Raw genomic sequence first — 21349 nt, 5'->3', positions numbered from 1 at the left:
CACGGGAAGTTGACGTTCCATGGAAGGCATCTAGTCCCTTTGGCTTTGCCCAGGACAAAGTACGTCCTCACTGAAGCCCCAGAAGGTCAGCAAACACAGCTGGGGAGCGGCCATCCTGCTCCCATCATGTTGAGTCCCAGCCCAACGGGGAGGGAGCGATGACAAGGGCTTAGGTGGGCGTCTGGTGGAGCAGACAGAACCCCTCTGACTAAGTCGAGGGACTTCTCTGAAGAGCTCTCTGAGCCCTGACTTTGGGGAGCAGGGATCTTCGTTTCCTGGAACTGTTCCCCTCTGGGGTTATGGCAAAATTTTTGAGCCCCTGGCATTAACCCCCATCGTGTAAAGACAAGAGTACATATGCTATTTCAGGGTGTTTCAGGTGTCTTACAGAGGCCAGGTGGACCCCTGTGTGTGGCATGGGTGGGGTGGTGACACCCTGACAGGAGCAAAGGCAGGGAGTTCAGGGGCACATCTGGGTGAACGCAGGCTCTGCTCCCTGCATGCCCACCTCCAGCCCCCTCTCCAGTTTCCTCACTTGAAGCTAACGTAGGAACAGGTGGTGGCTGTGCTGGCCTCTGAAGGGGACAAATCCAGGTGCAGCAGCCAAGCTGGAGCAGAGCTGGCTTCCCCACCCACAATGCCATTCTCAGTGGTCTTCGGGGAGGACCTGGGGCTGGGGTCCCCATGCAGGCCCTCCCTGGAGCACCTTTCCTGACTCTTTGCTCTGTGCCAGGCACTGTGCTGGATGCCGAGGGGACTAAGGACAGAGAAGAGTCCTTGTGTTTCAGGAGGGTGGGCTGAGATTTGTGACATTCAACTCTGAAGTCGGTAGCAGGGGGTGGAAGAAGTTGTGGCAAGGACCCGGGATGCTTCTGCGTAGGTGAAATAAATACATTTCCGGTAAATACCGGTGTGTTGCTGTTGCTCCATCTGAGTACGTGCTCTTGTGATAGCGAATTGCACATTGACGGATCAGGTTGGTTCTGCTATTTGTCATAATGTGTTTTCTTGCCTCTCCCATTCTCCTGTGGGAAACGTGAACTGTCTGAGGTTGTAAGTCATGCTGACAGCTGGGAGGGTGAGGTAGTGGCCCAGACCTTGGTGGCTGGGCCCTGCTGGATGGGGGAGGGGCCCCTCTGTGGCTCCAGCAGTGAAATCTGCTGGCATGGCTGTCTTAACAGGGGAGGGGACTCAAAGGGGAGGCACGTGGGCTGGTTCGCTGCTCTGATCTCATGGGAAGCAAGACCCCCCCATCACCTCAGTCTAACCCGCACAACTAAGCTGAACCCGAGACCCACTTGGTCTGGCCCTGGCTGTGGCCTCACCTGCGCCTGCAGGCTGCTCTTTTCCTGCTGCGTTCCTCTGTCATCCTTTCAGGTCCTTGATCCTGACTGCTCCGGGGCCTGCATGCGTGAGTTCAAACCTCATTCCCCTCACCTCATGCTCTAGCTGTGTAGCTTTGGGCAAGTTATTTCACCTCTCTGTGCCTCAGCTTCCTCATCCAAACATCTATGACCACCAACTTCATAGACTTGTTAAGATTAAATACATATATTTACATATATCGCAGTTACAACCAATTTGTCTGAGAAGTGTGCATGCGTGTGAGTGTGTGTGTGTGTGTGAGCTTCCCTCCCTTCTGTAGGCAACACCAGCAAAGCTGCTAACCATCTCCATGGAAACCAGCCTTGGGGTCCCTCGGGCCTCTGCAGAGTGGAGCACATCATGCGCAAGGTGGGGGCTCTGATGAGGCTACTGAACAGCACAGACCAGTTTAGAGCGCCACGGCCCATCCTCGGGACTCCTAACTACTAGCGACACCCACGTGATGACACAATTCCATGTTTCCACCCTGTGAGAGCTTCGAGCGCAGGTTTGGATGGCCAAGCAGCTTTTGGTGGGTTCGCCACACGTCATCCTGCCGTTTAATGCAGGTCTCTATAGTAACCTGCACAGTCCATTTATAAACGATCATTTCTCCATCACAATAAGACCCAGCTGCCTCTAGGCCTCTGTGTGCTCAGCATGTGTTTTCTCTTGTTCTTTGCTCACAGTGTATCTTTCAACCCACTGAGAAATGCTGGTGGTTTTAAGAGGAATAGTCTGATTTTTTAAAAACCTTTCCCTTGCTCTCTTCTAGCTTTTCTCATTAGAGGATGGGTACAAAAGCTCTTGACAATATATATTAAATATTTTTGCAGTTTTGAGAGGGAGCAAATAGTTACGAACTCTTATGGTAAAAGGTATAAACTGTTAGATATTAGACTTTGAAGGTTTGTTAGAAACTTACAAATACTGACACATGGGGTAAAACAGATATTCACAAGCTAAAAACTGTTGAGGCCACAGGTGTTTCCCACAGGTACGTTCCTGCACCCCCCCTTTGCTACGACAGCTCCTCCAGTATCATTGTAACTGTCTGGATCTTTGACCAGTTACCCAGTTTATTCCATCTCACCCTCACTGGACCAACTGGACCTTTGTTTCTCAAATGATCTGATCCTACATCATATTTTCCTAGAGCTTTCCAGGCAAGATGGTCAATCAGATCTAAAGAGATTTGGAATATTTCCCTATTTGCTGCCCCAAACTCCAGAACAACAACAAATGAAACTATAAATAAAAAGTAAAACAATAACCACTGGGTGCACCAGTCGCCCTGTTTGCCCTTGGAGAGGCGGTTGTAAGGACAATCTGAGGACCATGAAGGATGGCAAAACAAGTCCCTCGTATAGGTCTTTTCAGACCTTCTTGGGAGTGGCCCGCAGACGCCATTTCACAATGAAGAATGTGTCCGCTCTTTAGGGCAGTCACTCCACTCCTTGTGGAGAAAGTGGGGTGCTCAGGTGTCCAATTCTGTCCTTCCAGCACCACTCAGCAACCAGCCTCCCTGGACCAGCTCCCACCACCTGGAGCTCTGGTTTCTGGAAGCCCACACAGCCCTTGGCTCCATAGCCTCTAAATGATGACTGGTTACTGTTTTTTCTGGGGGACTATGTGTCCAAAGAAACTCCTAAGTTAGCACTGAGAGGTATGTTTTTGCATGCCCCCCCCCCAAAAAAAAAAAGGAAACGGAGCCCCTTTAAAACAGAACTGGAGCTGCCACCTCAGGGAAACTACCTTGCATGTCTTATACCTCAAACCTCGGAATGTTAGAACAGGGCAAACTGACCTTGGCACTGGGCCCAAGCAACCTGTGGCCCAAAGGGGTGTTTGCAAGGACAGCAAGGGGGCAGATATGATGCCTACCGAACTGAAAATTAAAAACATTCTTTAGAATTAGCATCACCGCGTTGTTATATGCATCCACAGAAATGCCCTCCTTCTGTGGATGTCATTGTCCCCTTTCCTTTCTCACAAATACCCATCCCTTCGGTCTCCTGATCAGAACACTGTTTGGGCTTCTGCCTGACTCAGTGCCTCCCAAACAGCTATTCTTTGATCTCAGATAAAAGCCTGTTGCCTCTCACTTTGCAAGGTCTTCTATTTCTGGCTCTCATCCATTATATATTAGCTTTCAATACATGAATATACATATTCAATATACACGTTAGCTTTCAATGTACCTATTAGCTTATGCGTGTATATCCATATTTAATGCAATTATTTACGCATATTTATGTACATAAACACACTTGTTAGCGTGTAGATGCATATGCATCAGCTTTATGTGCTATGAAAACGCTGCCAGGGAGCTGTGCTTAGATGCAGAGACTCAGAAAACAGGGTTAAGTCGTCGGAAGGGGGCTCCCAGCCAGCTCTGAGCCCCGAAGCGTCGCTCTGACTGGCAGGTGAGACTGCCCTCGCCACGCGCGCCAGGGGGGTTTTGCTAATTGTGTAGAAACCTTTCTGAATGCAGATGTGGGCTGCAGCGATTCTCTGAGTCAATATTTAAACACCAAGATGCCTCCCCCTTGAACGCCTTTGAGCCTGAAATTTAATATCTTGTGAGGGAGATTAAATCAAAGCAGCAAAGCACACAAGAAACGTGGGCGGCGCTGTTTTTCCTGCTGAACGTGCCCCCTCGCTCAGCTCACTCCTCTGAGTAAAGCCAAGGCTTGGGGAAGTCGGGGACGCGAACTTTCTCCCATCAGGTGACACCCACCTTTGCCCAATTTTAATCTTCCAGTGACAGGGGCCAGGTGCCTCCCTCGCATGCCTCCCCTCCCTAAATTCAGGGAGGCCCAGGGAGCGGCTGCCACAGCTCACACACCTGTCACCAGGAGGAAGAGCAGGGCTGGGAGGGGAGGGCACAGCCGCCCTGCGCCAGGGAACAAGTGGGTGACAGATCATTGACGCTGATTCCCTGGAGGGATCTGTTCCCTTTCACTGGGAATATAAATGAGGCAAAGAGCGCTGCACCAGGTAAAAAGCAAATTCCTGTCCAGGGGTTCAGTCCAGGCCTGAGAGCACGCCTGGGCGCTGGGCGTGGGAGAGCCCCCTCCAGCCCTGTGGCTGCGCTCGGGGAGCTGGAGCCCCAGAAGCCAGTGTTCTCTGCTCTCCCTCCCACCATCTGCTCGCTCACATCCCCAGTGTGTTATCTTAGGCACAGCGCTTCCTAAGCACGCACGTGGACACGGACACGTTCTCCTGCTCTGGGCTGGCCACGCTTGCTTGCCCAGGTCGCATCTGTCCCCTACACCCTGGCCTTTCTCACTGCCACCCCTCTGGGCAGGGGACCCTTCTCTCTGCAACCTGAGGGCACCGAACAAAGCTTGAGCCCCTAAGTGCCAGCCCCCCAGCATTCCCTAGCCCTGTGGACACATCCTCTTGCTCCCTCTGTCTTCCTCCATGAAACCTGTTGTTTCCAGGGGCATGGAGAAGAGGGCCTGGCGGCTGGTGTAGGGAGGGGAGGAACTGAGCAGTGGGAGGAGGGAGGGGACAGATCATGAGAAGGGTGGCAGGTGGTGGGAGGGTGGAGCAGGCTCTCCGAGCCAGGTGGCAGCTCGTGGGAGGAGGGAGGGAAAGGACAGTGAGCGGGGTGGCAGTTGGAGGGAGGCAGGGAAGGCGAGTGGAGGAAGTGGGAGGCAAGAGAGTTTAAAAATGTATGTGTTTACTTTTTGACTTTGGGTTGGAGCAAAGGCAAGTGGCGTTGGGCGTGTCTCACGTTCCCTACGGGACTGGGCCCCCAGCGTGAAGGCCCGGCTCCGCACTTGGGTCTTGAGAGGGAGCCGTGGCCCCTCCACAGTCCTGGGTGCCACCTGAGCACCCGCTGGCTTGAAGACCAGTAATAACATGTACAAATGTCGGGCACCCTAAGCCGAGACTCACTCACTTATTTTGCCGTTCTGAACATTGTTGTGTGTGTCAACCAGTAAAATGCCTTAAACTACATGTTAGTCTGGGAGACGGCAGGGGAGGAGGTTGAGTTCTTTTGGAGCTGGGCCTTGGGGTCAAGGGCCTCGGCAGTGAGTGCAGGGGACAGCAGGTGGAGATGACAGAAGCGCGAAAGTTCCCACCTTGAGGGACCTGGAGGGGGAGAAGGGGGGATGTTCACTTCCACGGAGATGCGGCTCAGGCCACTGAGCTGCATGAGGATTATAGTCCGGCTCAGGGCCTCGGACCTCAGAGCTAGGACCTCCGATTCCAACTGAACACACTCATCATCTCAGCCAGGGAGCGAGTCTCCTTGAACTTGAAAGACATTTTCCAGTGAGGACAAGCACATGCCTCACAGAGGAAAAAATAACTGCTCTTCAGAGGCGCGCAGCCAGGGAAGCCCCTGCTGCTCTCTTCTGCTTTGGATCAAAGGACGCTCATCTGATACACTGTGTGGGGCCCCAAGGTCAGATATGGTCTTCTGCATAGACCTGCATTCTGGGGCTCCGCAAGCTGGCCCCCTTGGCACCCACTCTGGTGCCTCCCTGCCCTCACCCTGTGAACCGTGCCCCAGGAGCGAACGGGCAGAGAGGAGACTGCTTCAGTCAGGGTCAGGAAGACGGAGCCAGCCCGGCGAGTGTGAGCGGCGGGGTGACGGAGGGAGAGGACACCCGGGGCCGTGCGAGAGCGAGAGAACCAGCTTGCATTGCCTGTTTGTTTCACATCCACATGGTGGTTAATATTCTAATTTCAACATACAGAACTGCATATCTCATTTTATGGGAGGATTCATTTTAATTATTCTTTCTTCTTAAAAATATGTATTCTGTTTATTTAGTGTAAGAGCTTAGAGCGTTATACCACTGATAAGCTACTTACACCTGAAGCACTCCATTTTTTAATAGCTCTGTTTGAAATTTCTGAACAACACCTGAAAGGTTTAATGGTCATAAACCATCCTCTCCTCTCCTTAGATTATCCAGCCAATGCAGTATCAGCCCATAAAACTTCAGCTGGCTTGGTCTAAACCTGCCAAAGGTCAGGTTTAAATAGCCGTGGGTCTCCATTCCCAGCGCATTGCTGCAAATGAAATCCATTTTGGCTCTTCAGCTCCATACATTCAGAAACCCATTTCGGCACAGAATTTGACCCCATACAAGATGGGTTTCTGAATCACGCATAATGTACCATCAGCACAGGGCGATGCGTGTCAAACAGACCTTGGCCATCACAACAGTGAAAGACAAATCAGATCACCACGAGGGGATGTGGTTTGCGCAAGAGTTTGCGGTTTTCCGTTCAAAACCAAGAGTCAAGAATAAATGTCAGGTTACTCACTCATGGATTCTGTCAGCTTGGCCATTGTTGCAGGTTCTTCTTTGTGCTTTTCCTGGAGGTGAGAAGAAAAGACAATGGTGTATGAAGCACGTCTTAGATCAGAATGAACACAATGGGTCTGTCACAGCCCTCTCCCTTCTTTTTCCTTTGTTAAAATTTGGTCACCAATGAGGAAAGGAATGAAAAAAATCTCACGTTATAGTTATATGATCAGCTAGTCACAGAAAAGAGATTTTTTTTTAGGACATCAAATGGCTTGCCACTGCTGTTGGAAATCGCGGCTGTCACTGTGATGTTGGGTGTATAATTGGTGACGCAGGGCCGGCTTCCCGTACCTCTTTGACACTCAAGCTCTGACAGTCGTATGCCAATTCTTTGCTCTCTATTTTCTCCTGTGGAAGCTTTTCTGGTATTTTTGGAGCTAGTATTTCTGTAGTCATTTGGTTTCTTTTTTCCCCCTAAAAGCTAAGTAGATTTGATACATTTTTCTTCGTCTTACCTTTTTGAGTTCCTGAAATCTTTTAAAAGTCATTGCTTTGGATGGGTTAATAACCTTATCTATTTTGGGCTGAAAGCATTTTGTTTCACCTGGGATACAGGTGACAACCCACCACTGAGTTTGAGGGCCAAGGATGCTTACAGAAGCGGAATCTGTCCTGATGAAAATGTTACTTTGGAGATATTAAGAACAATGGTTCATCTCTACTGAAAAGTTCCCTTCAATGTCTTCATGTTTCTTTCATTTCCTTGGGTTCCTGACATGGATACTAACTAAATATTGGCTGCTATTATTTTGCTTCTTTGAAGCTTTATTCTTTTCCTGGTTATGAAACGAATTCATGCCCATTATTTAAAAACTGAGACAAAATTGAAAAATTATAAATCAGAAAAGAAAGTCCTCTCATGATACCACCTGCAGAGGAAACCACTATTTTATTTTGGTGAGCATCTTTCTGTTTCCATTTCTGTACCTGTGAATATTTACAGAGAGGGAAATATGATCCCATTTCTATAACTATAAACACCTATACCCTACCTACAACACTGTAAGTTGCTCTTTCACTTAACACCCTATCATACAGATTTCCATGTCAATAATGTTAGACTACATCATCACTTTTTGAATGACTGTGAAGCATTGGTCATGGATTACACCACAATTTCCTTAACCAGATTCCAGTTTATTTGCTTATAACTTTCACTGTTTTACAAAACATTGTGATGAGCATCCTTGAGCTCACATCTTAGTGCACCTGGCCTTTGAACTACGAAGGATAATAAATCTTAGAGCTAGGTGAGATTTGGTCAAAAAGTATGACTATTAAGAATCTAGACAACTGTCCCCACAAGGTTCAGATCCGATAGTGTTTGTTGCCTTACATTCTTGTCACTTGCCAATGGCATGAGCACATGTCCCCTCTCAGTCTTTACAAGGTGATAGTCAAAAAGTGGTATATGGTTATTTTATCATCATTTTTCTTTCTCTGACTCTTTTTTATGGACAACCAGGCATTCGATCCCAGGTAATTCGTACGTCCCTGACTCTTGGCTTCCTGGCCTAGTGCTCCAGCCCCTCTGCCATCAATAGTGTGAGTTCTGAGAAGCCAAAGGTGGCCGCTTTCTGTCCCCATGGCATAGCACAGTGTTGAGAGCCTCACAGCTGCTTGGCTAGCACCTGAGTTGATGTGTCAAGGCTCGGGTATGGGAGTACAGTTAACAAAACCATTATTCACTGTTAGTGTTACTATTCCCAAGCTAAAAGGTCTGCTTTGAGCGTCAACAAACAACTTTGTACATCACAAGTTGATGCTTGATTTTCACAAGCCCTGTATTTGTAGCAGTGAAATCAGGGCACCGCCTCTTACTTAAATTAATCATTGGGAACAGAAGGAGCTAAGGAACCACGATCTACCACCCTACCTGCGGTGGCATTTAACCATGATATTTAGCCTGCCACGTGGTTTATACTGAGATGCAGAGAAACAGCCCAGCTATTGGGGAGGCTAAGAGTGTCCTGCAGCAGAGACAAACAAGGCAAGCAGCAAGGAGTCTGTTGCAGCAGGTTCACAGAGGCACATACAGGCTTCTTCAAAGGCAGGTTGACCCTAGTGGTTCACGACAATTCATGCATAGAAGCAACTTCATGGTGAGAACTCAGTGGACTTCAGCCTTGACCCTTGGAACTCCGTCCTGTCTCTGCCTGCTCTGTCATGGATTCTCCATGTCCCCTCCCCGCTCTGCTGTGGTTCCATCTCTCCTGCACCTTGCTCTGTGACTTGCTTTCCTTCATTCTCTGGCTCTGTGCCCAGCAGTCCTCACTCTGGGTCAGTGACCCCCTCAACTTGGCCCTCCTCCATGGCCCCAGTAGTGAGACTCCCCAAACCAAGATCCCAGGCATTACATCCTTACAAAGCCCCGTCAAGTCTGCCTGTCCTCTTTACCACTTTACCTCTGGTGACCTAGGACCCTGCCATCTTTGCACCCCAGCCTTCCTGTGGGTGGTCGTCGCAGCTGTTTTTATTCAGGTGTGTTGGATAGCCCAGTCCTGGAACCAGATACCACTCGTATCAGCATTTTCTCTTCCCTGCAGTTAAACAGAAACCACTGACATCGATGGGGCAGGGGCCCTTAAAAAGCCGAAATTTTGCTCTCAGTTTGACTCATCTATATCATAACTTGTGGTGGAAATCATGACATATGTTTCTGGGTGAGTAGTTTAGTCATTCCATGGGGTGTCTTTAAACTCCGTATGTCCTTCCCTCATTATCGGGAAGTTGAGGCTTGCAATTGCCTGGCACGTGTCCCCATGAGGCACTGACATTTCATTCTCAATCCCAAGCAGATTCTCCTCCAACAGTTTCGTCCAAAGCAAACTGGCTGGATTCACAACACTGGGAAGAGATTTAGAATTGTAGCATATTAAACGTGGAAGAGATTCTTTTAGAGACTGTCAAGTCCAACCCCATGGGTGATGCAGTTGGCAAAACTGATGTTCATGCCAAGAAAAGAATTTACATCAGGCTGGTCTCCCCTTATCAACAACCTCTACTGCCCTAGAAACCTCAAGGTCCACCACACGTAGACATATTGAGACACGATTCCTTGCACAACAACCCGGTGCTGTGTTTGCCTTCTCCACGTCCTTCGTTTAAATGGTCTCATCCTCAACAAAATCCCTGCTTTCCACAAATGGCTGATGACCCCACATTCATTTATCCAGCTCCGACCTGCCATTGAACTCTGTCTCCCTACTGAACAGCCCCACCCGGATGCTCAGTGGATGTTCCAACCAACATGGGCAAAGCTCCTTTCCTCTCTATTCTCCAGCACTTTCCACCAGCCCCCTCGTCCTGCACCCCACCTTCCTACCCAGGCCTCTTTTTTTATTCCCTGTCTTTGGTGAATAGGATCACCACCCACCTTGTGCCTAAGCCAGAAATGTGGAAACCCCATCTCCTCTTTCCAGGATATTTTACATATTAAAGCTGATCTTCCTTAGCTGCTGTATGTTAAAGGGACTGTGAATGTTGCTTCCACTTGCCTCCAGTATCACCTGCAACACCGAGGGATTCTCTAGAGACAACCCCAAAGATCTATCTAAAATGCAAATATGACGCAGGCACCCCTGCTCGGGATCGCTCAGTCCTCTAGCGTATAAGGATGCAATCCTTGTCTTTTAGCCAGGGCCGCTGCCTGGGTGTTTCTGTCTTCTGCACTCACGCTCCTTTAGAGCTACCTTCCTGCCTTGGCAATCCCTGCTTCCTCTGCCTAGACCAGACTCCTCAGTTTTCATTTCCTCCTGCGCTCCCCAAACACAGCCTAAGATCTCCACTGGACACCACAAATCTCCAGTTTCCCCCTACTCTTCCTGGCCATCTTTCCGAATTTTATTTCTAAAAACGTTCATGCTCAAATGTGGCCTTGTATCACATTGCATAATTTATTATGAGGATGAGGGATTCCAGGACCTTTGGAGAAGCCAAGTCTTGCCTCCCAGTAACCTCATCGGAGGCTCCCACCAGCACAACCATCATGGCCGGGAGGCAGTGCATGGTAGACAAGTCTCTGCCATTGAAGGCTGCCTGGCCCCCAGGGGACTACTCATGAGTGTCAACAGCTGGTGACCACGCACGCCACATGCTCATTTCCAACATCCTCCATCAGAACACGACCCTCCAGAACCTGGACAAGCCTCTGGGAAGAGCTGGGTCCTTTTGCTCTAGGAGACAGTCCACTTAGAATTGTGTTGTTTATGTGTGACAACATTAAATGTTTGTGAAAAACAAACATTTGAAGTTTGGGGGAATCATGATGACATGTTTGAGCAAAACATGCCCACAGATGTTGAAAAAAGGATCCTAAGTGTCTTGTTAAAACCATATCAAACACCTCAGGAAGGGTATTGACCCTCAGTGGGTATTTAATTTTCATTTTGTCTGCCTGTATTTTCTCTATCACACCTGGAAATGGAAATAAAAGCTCAGAAGTTTTCTTGGTGTGTGTGTGTGTGTGTGTGTGTGAGAGAGAGAGATTTACACCCACACTTCTGTTCGGGCTAAGGAGAGTGTGGCTTCTCCTGGAACCGTGCCCGATCCTTCTCTCTGACTGTGTGAAATGATGCAGAGGTTCTTAATGAGGGCAATTATAGCAGAGTCGGACTGGAGCTCAAAGCTAAGACTAATACTGTGTGTGTGTGAGAGAGAGAGAAGAGAGAGAAGGAGAGAGACTCCTGAACCAAAGCTTCTGGAGAGTGGAAGGGGCGCTTTCCTGTGGGCAGGGCTCCCTCACACACGCAGGGCAGGGGACGTGGACCTGAGTGGGGCCTGCACGCTGGGCAGTGCCCGTGCCTTGCTTTCGCTCCCCAGCAGCAGGCTCCTAAGGATAGAGGGGAAAGTCAGCATAGTTGATAGATTTCAAACCAGTCATATTTGCATCTTGGATATTTTTATCTCTCTAAAATGTGTGCTTATATTCATCAGAAAACTGTGATTTTTTTCAAGTTATATCCATTTAAAGAAACATTTCTATAAAGTGAGGAGCAATAATGGTATTTTATGACTGGTTACCCTCATTTGCAGTTCACCTCCAGGTTAAAACCGGGCCCTCAAATCTCCCATCTTGTTTTTAGGGTTCTCTGCAAATGTGCCAGCTGTGGCCCACTCCCTCTCTCCTGACATAGTGCCATAGCAGGTCACCCAAGGACTTATTTAAAAGGAAAGCATCACATCCTCAGATGGCCAATGAAATAATGACCTTATAATATGGCACCATGTGTATTTCCTTGGGTTGCTACTGGAAAACACAGACCAGAGGACTGAAGAACCACAATTAGCTTTTTGTCTCACGAAAAAAAAGTTCAAAGTAGTATTCCCTAACATTAATTTCCCATTGATTGTAGCACTATAAGTGTGTTACTAGACTATATCATTTAATTCTCACAAGGTCCCTGTGAAATTGGTGCTGTCATTCCCACTTTGCAGGTGGAGAAGTTGAGGCCTAGAGAGGTGAGCAAATTTCCCCGGATCTCACAGCTGGTAAGGAGAAACGTGGGGTGTCAAACTCATGAAAGTTCTAACTCACAGAACCCGAGTAGCTTCACAGAGGAAGAGCCTCACCATGCCAAGCAAGTAAAAAGAATGCTGGGGAAGGAGAGGAGCGAGGCAGAATGTTCCAGGTGAGGATCAGCAGGGACAGGTGAACTAAGGCCAAGTGTGAGAAGAGCAGCAGGGAGCCACCTTAAAAAATTAGGGCGTAAACTGTGGAGGGCCATGGAGCCAGGCTGAGTAGCTTGGGAGGGAGACTGGGGCTGGAGCTGGGGGTGTTTTAAGCTGTGTGAGGAGGAAGGCGGCCAAGGCCTGAAGCTGTGTGAGCACCGTGGGGAAACCCAGAGAGCACGCTGTCTTCTGGAAGCCAAGGAACACAGCAGTATGAAGAAATAAGAACTTGTTCATCAGAAAGTGGTAGTTTTACCCTTGATTTACTCAGCAAGAGGCTCCTAAGGTGATTGAAAGTTTTTGTGATTTGGGGTAAAACAAAATCTGAAGGGGAGTGTTGGGAGGAGAAGATAAAATTCTTAGTGGGCAGGCTGTGCAGGATGCTCTTGGTGATAGAACCTTCTACACAAAAGGCTGAGAGCCCTGCCTCACCCAGACACCCTTCCTAAGATCCCTTATGCACAGGTCACCCTTCTGTGTTCCCTGTGACGCCATCACTCTGGCCGTGTTGACCAGACTAATGAGGGTCGGAATACACTGAGGTATGAGGATGTCTTACAAAAAGAAATAAACACGACTCAAGGTTGTGCTTGTACTGACCTCACATCAATTCACCTGCACCTCACAGGGAGTCTTAGGTGGGAGGAAGGGGTTTGGAGCACCACCCTGGGTACTTTCTTGGAAGCATGTTGAGCACATGAATTTCTCCTGCCAAGAGGAATGGGTTGCGGGGCTAAGAGAAAGCTGCTGGACCACACAGCAGCCAGGATTTCTCAGAACCCCTCTGCAATCCGCCTGTCCTGCTTGATGCCCCATGGCCACACTCTAGACTCTTGCATCAACATCCAGGCAAGTGTCCTGAATGCCCAGGTAGCTGGTTTCTTGGAACACTGATGAGCGACTCATTCCTCCTTTCCTAGATCCTGGAAATATTATAAAATATTGGACAAGCAGGATCACCAAAGTTACATCAAGAAGTTTCCTTTAAATAAAATACTAGCTAGATTGCAGGGAGGTCCTGAGGATACTTGGGCAACTGAAACACTCACTCTTGCTGCCAGCACCACCAGCGGACCTTTTCTCAGGAGGCATCAGCATTAGGTTTGTCCTGCACTCCCCGGGACTCCACTGCAAAGTGCTGAATCCTGGAGGCAGCAGAGACTCTCCTCTTGGTCTCACTTCACTCAATCTATTGCTTCTCTCTTGGGCCAGCAGTTTTCTGAGGCTCTTGTCTTGCCTCCAGGGCTATCTTCCAGGAATCCTAAACCTTCCAATGCCTCTCCCACCTACCTTCATGTGAGGCACAAGCTTTGCTAACCCTCCTCTGTTCACAGAAGAATGACAGCAGGTGACATATTGTTTCCTTTCTTTTCCCTTCACTTTTCTAGTTTGCTCATGATCCAAGTTCTGGGTACATTGAGTCCTCCAATGGCTGCTCTGTACTCCTAGCCCTGCCCCATTCCATAGCAAGTCAGGACCCTTCTCATCAAGACCTGGCTTCTCCCTCCCTCCCCAGGCTCATTTCCCATTGCTCCTGGCTTCTCAACCATGGTTGACATTGTCCCTGACTATCCCTTTCCTAGTGACCATTCTCTTTGAACCCCAGCATCTGTGCATACTTCCGTCATAGGACATATCATTCTTGGAACCATGATTTCCAAAGTAACAGAGCAAGCCAAAGGCAATAGTTATGATAACTTCAGGAACAATTAGAAAACTAAAGAAAGATCAATCTCTTTGTTTCCAAACAAGAAAAAACAAGATCCCCAAACAAAACTGAAGAAAGAATAGAATGAATAGGGATTCCTGGAGCAGTCATGAGTTTTCTGACCTGGGACGCTGACTGACCATTTGTGCAGAAGGTTCAAAAGGATTTCTGCTCCAGAAAGCTGTGCAATAAAATGATCTGTAAAATTGTTTTAGGGATGTGGTCATAGTTCAAGGAAAAAAAAAATCCTGATTCCTTTTGGTTTTGTTTATATGGAGTTGTTTCTTTACTCAGTCAGAGGCAGGTGGTGGGGGGAGTGGTGGAGATGAAGTGTGATTGATGATAAGGACACACTGGTTAGTTATTAGTAACTGGTTAGTTACTTTGACATATAAGGGATGTGTAGGAAAAAAATCACCTGACCTAGCACGTTGGCCTTGTTTTAAGGAATCACTCAGGTAGGTGGGGAGATTGATATGCTCACTAGAATGCCTTATGCTTTGCCTAATGATGCAACGTTGTATTAGGGAGCCCAGTGCAAAGGCATTGTGGCAGGCTCTTGCTTACCCAGAGAAATCAATTGCTCACTTCCTAAGACTTCTGTGCCTTTTACTTTGTGCCTATAGTTTTTATTGGAGCCAGCTTCCTCCATGAGGGCTGTGGGGGACAATTTGTCATGTTCTTCCTCAAGAACTGACTGGGTTGTAGTGAAGAGCAAGGAATTCATTCATTTTTTCATTCATTCATGGCTCAGCCTTGTGAGGCTATGATAATGCACAGCCTTAGGAGGGCCATGATCAAGTTTTTGTGTGTTTTTTTTGACAGGAGATTAATGGAATACTAAAGTTTAAGAATAAGCTGTTCAATATTGGATAACCCATGTGGAAATTCCCCAATCAGACGGGAACCCAGTGGAGCACAATAGCAATTCTGTCCCAAACTAGGCCACTCTTGAGTACTGTCAGCATCCAGGGAAGTGGTGTGAATGCTTGTCCTTGAAACAGAACACCATCCCTACTGAACCGGGTCAAAGGGGAGCCAAAAGGGCATCTGAGAGCCCCAATTATTATTGCAATCACCCAGGAAGTCAGCCTGTTTCTTATGCATGCCAGAGATGGTGTAGGGAACAGGACATGTGATTCTTCAACCTGTCATCTGTGTCAATAGTTATAACAGATACTAAGCCGAAAGAATATTTAAAATATATTACTTTGCAAAATTCAATTTCATAACCAAATGTGACATTTACTGGGCTGGAGAATGAGGAACACTTATTGATATAAATCATATCATTTTCTTGTGCTTCTTGCCATGTATTTGAAGCCTGAGCTTCTGTTTGGGTGGAGGAGGGAAAGGAGAGAAAGTCAGCCCTTCATTTGGTACCTCACAACTGATTTCCAGCAGCACAGATCTCAGAGAAGAAAAGAAAGCAAGAAAACACCACTCCAATCTCATTTTTTGTTGTTGTTCCTCTGTCCCTTCTTGTCTATATTTATGATTTATTTCCTATTTCAGCTTCTGAGAAGATGGAATAGATGAACTTTCCCCTATTCCTTCCACTAAGTACAACTAAATGCCCCTGGCCATTGTATAGAAAACAAACATGAAAAGTGGAGAGAAAGTAAACCAGCCAGAGACCTTGGGGCTGAGGAACAACACGGTAGTGAGTTTCCTGTTTTTTTTTCTTTTATTCCAGAGTAGATACTAGAGAAGCTGGCAACTTGGAAATGTCAATGGGTCAGAAAAAAATTCCCCAAGAATAGTCTGCCTTCTCTAGCCAAAATACTTGGAAAGAGGCAGCCTAGGAAGATACAAATCTTGTTGATAATAACCATTCTACTCCAGCAAAATACCACAGAAAAAATACTGCAACCCCACCCTTGGAGTAGAGGAGATGTGGGGAGCATAGACTCCAACCATGTTGGAATGTAATAGAGCACCCCAAACTTCCTGCCAGTGTATATCAGAGAAGACAGAGTGGGAAGCCCAGATTTTCATCCTTGCTGAGGGGTAATGAGCTCCCCCGAGACCACATGGGGAGCCTGGGCTTTTCTCCAGATTTAGTGGTAATTGGACAGTCCTCTCCATCTCCCCTGGGGTAGTATTAGAAGAATCCTAGTGTAGAGTCAGGCCAGCAATGACTTCCCCAAAGTGTAGTGGAGACCACTGTGGAAGCATTAATGAGGTGCCCCTCTTGTTCCAGCCAGGGTCATATCACTAGAGACCCAGTGGAAAGCTTGAACTCTCATTCCCACCCAGCAGTAAGAAGGATCTTTGCCCACCCTGATGTCGATGGAGACTGATATTACACTAGGCAGTAATGAGGTGGAAACCCCACTCACCCACCAGAGTGGTATCAGAGGAGGCCTGCTGTAACATGAGACTTAAATAAGATTCAGAGTCTTAAAAAATAACACCCAAAATGTCAAGTTTCAATAAAAAATTCACTTTCCACAGCAAGAATCTGAAAGCTATCAAACCAAATAAGAAAAGACAAACACAGACACAGACATGACACAGTCTAGAATTATCCAAAGATTTTAAAGCAGCCGTCATAAAAATGCATCAACAAGCAATTACAAACATATTGGAACAAATTTTTAAAAAGTCTCAGCAAAGAAACAGTAAGCTTCAGCAAAAAAATTTAGGAGGTGTAGAGAAGGTCCAGTTGGAAATTTTAGAACTAAAAATAATAATAACTGAAATATAAAACTTAATGAGTGGGCTCAGTAGCAGAGTGGACAGACAGAGGAAAGAATTAGTGAACTTGAAGATAGAATAATAGAAATTATTAAATCGAACAATAGAAAATAAACTAAAGCACAGTCTTAGGAACACATGAGGCTCTAAGAAAAGATCTAACATTGTGTCATAGAGTACCAGGAGGAAAGGAGAAAGAGGGTGACATTGAAAATGTACTCAAAACAATAATAGCTGAAAACTTCCAAAAAAAAAATTAAATTAATCTACAGATTCAAGAAGCTGGGTAAATCCCATACAGGATAAATCTAAAGAAATCCACACAAAGATACATCACAATAAAACTTCTGAAAACTAGAAAAAATCTTGAAAACATCCAGAGAAATGACACATTACTAACAGGGGAAAAATCATTCAAATGACAGTGGATTTCTCATCAGAAACCATGGAGGCCAGAATGGAAGTAGCACAGTATATTTCAATTACTGAAACAAAAAACTATCAATCTAGACTTCTATACCAGCAAAAAATGTCCTTCATAACTTAGGGGGAAATCAGTCATTGTCAGATGAAATAAAACAAAGAGAACTTGTCAAAAGCAGACCTACACCAAGAGCATGGTGAAAGAAAGTTATTAAACAAATGGAAAATAATAAGGGACGGATTTTTGGAGCACTGTAAAGGAAGGAAGGACATGAAAAGAGTAAATATAATGGTAAATACAGTAGACTATATTTTCTGTAATTGTATAAGTAGGTTGAAAGTAAAAGAATAGAAAAAGATATACCACATAAACGGTAATCAAGAAAGCAGATGAGGCTATATTATATAGAGTAGGAATTAGAGCAAAAAAACACACACCAGGAGTGGAGAGAAACAGTGCATAATGGTAGATCAACCAACCAAGAATACATAGCAATCTTAAATACGTATGCACCAAACAACCGTGGTGCAAAATATATAAAGCAAAAGCTGATAGAATTAAGAGGAGAAATACACAAACCCACCAAAATAGTTGAAAGCCTCGGCACTCCTCTCTCAACAATTGCTAGAACAACTGGAGAGAAAAATTAGCAGTGATAGAGGAACCCAGCAATACTATCAACCAATTAGGTCTAATCAACGTTATAGAACACTCCACCCACCCACAACATAATACACATTCTCTTCGGGTGTCCACAGAATGTATACCAAGAGAGAGGGCCATAAAACAAACCTCAACAAACTTAAAATAACTAAAACCACACAGATTATGTTCTCTGACCACAATGGAATCAAACTAAAATAATGTTAATTTTCTCTTTTCCCCCTCAGCCTGTTTCTTTCCCTCTTTTTCTGCTTTGGGCCACTCTCTACACCCCACCACCACGGGCTGCCCTCACGCACATCACAGTGAGAATGCAGTTCACGGGAAGTTTTGGGAGTGGGATGTGGCTCTCATGCCCCAGGGCTTTAACGAAGAGAGAGGAATGCTTTTCATTCTTGTAAGCCTTCCGTTGGAGTCCTCTCCGTCTTCTTGGAGAATTACCAGGACCCCCACACTGCTCTGTTCTGACCACCCCCAAGACCTTTCTATATAAATCCAAAAGGAGAGAGGAGGATGGTTGAGATCTGAGTCTGTGTCACTGAAAATGAATTTGCATCGTTTGTGTGATTTAAGCAGATTTGTGACCAAAAAAAAATTAAATGGAGCAGAAAAAAATAGCTTTTCATATGCTTTATGAGACCAAAAAATTCAGCTGTAAACTTCCAATCGAAAAGGCAGAGGTCTAGAGTGATGGCATCTGCCGGGGCCCCTCTGTCCCCGTGGACCAGCCGTTGCATAAGCACCGCTGTGCTCGTGCGCCCCTCTCAGAGCTGCTGAGCCAGGAAGCCCAGCCCTGCTCGCACGCGGCGACTCTCTCTCAGGAACATGTATTCCCCAAAACGGGATGCTCACTGACAAGCGGTCCCCCACTGCTTGATAATCATCAGTAGGAGAGGAAAAACGACTCCGGCCACCAGGAGTTACAAGGTGGGCTATTGGCCAAGCACGGCCGGGAGCCTCGGTCTCTGACAGGCAGCAGCTGCTCAGGCTCCCTGTCCCAGAGGACGGCAGAAGGCAGGGCGCAGGGATGCGAGCAGCATTCGGGGAGCTCAAGGCAAACGTTCTTCCCCATGGCTGCATCCTCCCTGGGACTGGGCACCGGGGCAGATGGTGCTCGCTTCCTCCGTCAGTCAGGGAGCCATGGCCAGAAGCACAGGGGTGGGGGTGTCCAAACATCACTGTTTGAAGCTCTTCAAGCTCCCTGCATTTTAAAACCCACAGTTCTGCTTTCTAAATATCACAGAGGCAGCTCTGTGCAATGCGCTATGTTCTGGCATTCGCTGGCCAAGTTCCCTACTGTGAGGGTGGGGGGAGAATTACTGCGCCTGGGCAGCTAGCAGCTTAAACGCTTTCATTTTCTCCCTGGGGCCTGGACCCTTTCCTCTGCAGACCCTGCGATCATCTCTCTTGGGTCTCTGAATCCTTGTCGTCACTCCCTGGTGCTTCTGGCCCACGCATGAGGAGCAGTTTAGGTAGAGCCAGCCCCTCCGTTCCTAACTCTCTCCCTCCATGAGCAAGTCAGCTGTGGACCCGGCGGACTTCAAATCACTGTGGAGAAAGTCTTTGTTCTTAGGCGACACACACTGAAACAGTCAGGGGTGAAGGATCCAGGCATCTACAACGAATTCTCTAGTGGTTCACAGAGAGAGAGAGAGATGGCACATATAAGGCGAATATGACAATGTTATCAGTTGAATCTAGGGAAGGGACAGGTACATATACTGTATGATTCTTGTGACTTTTCTGTTGGTTAGAAATTTTTAAACGTTAAAAAAAATTTAGAAAAACCGGCTTGGTGAGGATAAGCCTCTCTCTTTAGCCTCAGGTCTGAACAACAGTCTCTGTACTGGGGGTGTGTGTGGCCGGGGTGCTGACATGGGCAATACAATGCTACGCTCCACTGCCGACTTACTGAACTGAAATCTTTGGGGGATAGAAGCCAAGAGTCGATATTTCTTTAAAGCATTCTCTACAGAGATACCTAATTTTAAGATGGTAAAGCAAAGGTTTCTCTTCCTCCTTCAGAAGACAACAAGGGGATCGAGAAAAGAGATCTTCATTTTTGATGAAATGAGGAAATATCTATAGCCCCCAACCGTGAATGTAGAGGGATATGCACCAAATGCAGCAGAAACTGGGCCAGATGAAGGCAGTCAGTGAGGAAGGATGACCCATGGGAGATCCACGGGAGGCATGGCCCAGCGTGGCCTTCTCCATCCTGTGGGCGCGGCCAAGGCATGACCCATGTTTAGGACAAGGTGAAGGTGTAGGACTGGTTGTGGGGACACCTCTGGACAGTGTTGGACCCCACAGAGGGACCAGAGGAAAGAGAAAAATGCAAGAATGCTCTGATCTGTAAGAGGTGGTCTCTGTGTGGCTGAATAACTGGGATGATTAGCATCTTGGTGGCTGCTAGTCTTTGTTAGCTGTAGTGATGCCAGAGCTAAACCCTCTGACGAAAACCAGTATGAGAGCCTCACTGTGAGCCAGAGAGAAGCCTGCTCACCTGCAGTGCCCTCCCGACCCTCTCAAGATGTCCTTTCACAGACAGGTGATCCAGGAAAACCACCTTCACTTGTGAACAGCGAGTAAAAGATCTATATATCCAAAATATTGCAAACAAAGACAAATTAGAGACTACTGTGTGAAAACACAAGAAAACCTTTTGTGACAGAATAGATGAAAAAAATAAAACAAAATGATTCTTTGTAAATTCGAAGAACCAGTGAAAAACTAACCTCAATATTTTAAGAACTAAAAGCAGAGTCAAGAGCTAGAGGAAAAAAATCATAAAACAGCAGAATGAAATAAAAAAATGACCTAGAGGAGAAAAGTAAAGTGGATATAATAATAGACGCCACATTGGATGTGGCCAAAAGAGAAAAGACACTGATGAAAATACAACCAGAGGCACAGACTTTAGAAAATAGAGCAAAATAAAAGGAAAATTAACAAAGTCATAAAAAGACTGAACAGTACATAATGGGCATGAAAGACATACAAAGATGACTTAACAGAATTTGTGTCTTTGGAGAAGAAAACAGAATAAACCAGTAGAAAAAAAATATTTGAACATATCATTTAAGAGAATTTTCAGATAAAAAGCTCAGTTCTTCATACTGATAGGGCATCCCATGCCATGTCCGGGAGGAGGAAGGAGATTCGAGGACATTGATACATATCTCGATAGAGTTACCAGATTTCAAAGGAAAAGACATAATTTACAAGCTTCTAAGCACAAAGAACACACTGAAAAGGTGGAAAAATTGGACTGTTTTTAGACTTCTCTCTGGAAATATTCAAGGGGAGAAGACAATGGAACATGGTCTAAAATCTTTAGGAAAAGAAAATGAGACAAGAGTTTTATACCCAGCCATTTAGTGTTCAAGCAAAAAGAAACCCAAGAAATATCTTTAAAAGATGTGAACACTCAAGAAACATAGTAAAATGCTCATTGTTGTTAATCATCAGAGATGCAAATTA

General features: G+C 46.5%; 1 protein-coding gene across 2 annotated transcripts in view; it reads right to left on the bottom strand.

Moving 5' to 3' along the window:
• KCNJ6 (potassium inwardly rectifying channel subfamily J member 6) overlaps window positions 1–21349 on the bottom strand; it is a 136733-nt gene that overhangs the window by 76163 nt on the left and 39221 nt on the right. For both annotated transcript variants that reach the window (XM_081138955.1, XM_081138956.1), the window contains exon 2: window positions 6658–6709. In XM_081138955.1, coding sequence (XP_080995081.1) covers window positions 6658–6682 — 25 coding nt within the window. In that variant the 5' untranslated portion in view covers window positions 6683–6709. The remainder of the gene's footprint in view (window positions 1–6657; window positions 6710–21349) is intronic.

This window comes from Miniopterus schreibersii (genome assembly GCF_964146895.1).
Source record: "Miniopterus schreibersii genome assembly, chromosome: 5".
NCBI lineage: Eukaryota > Metazoa > Chordata > Mammalia > Chiroptera > Miniopteridae > Miniopterus > Miniopterus schreibersii.
This window is presented reverse-complemented; position numbering and strand designations above follow the sequence as displayed.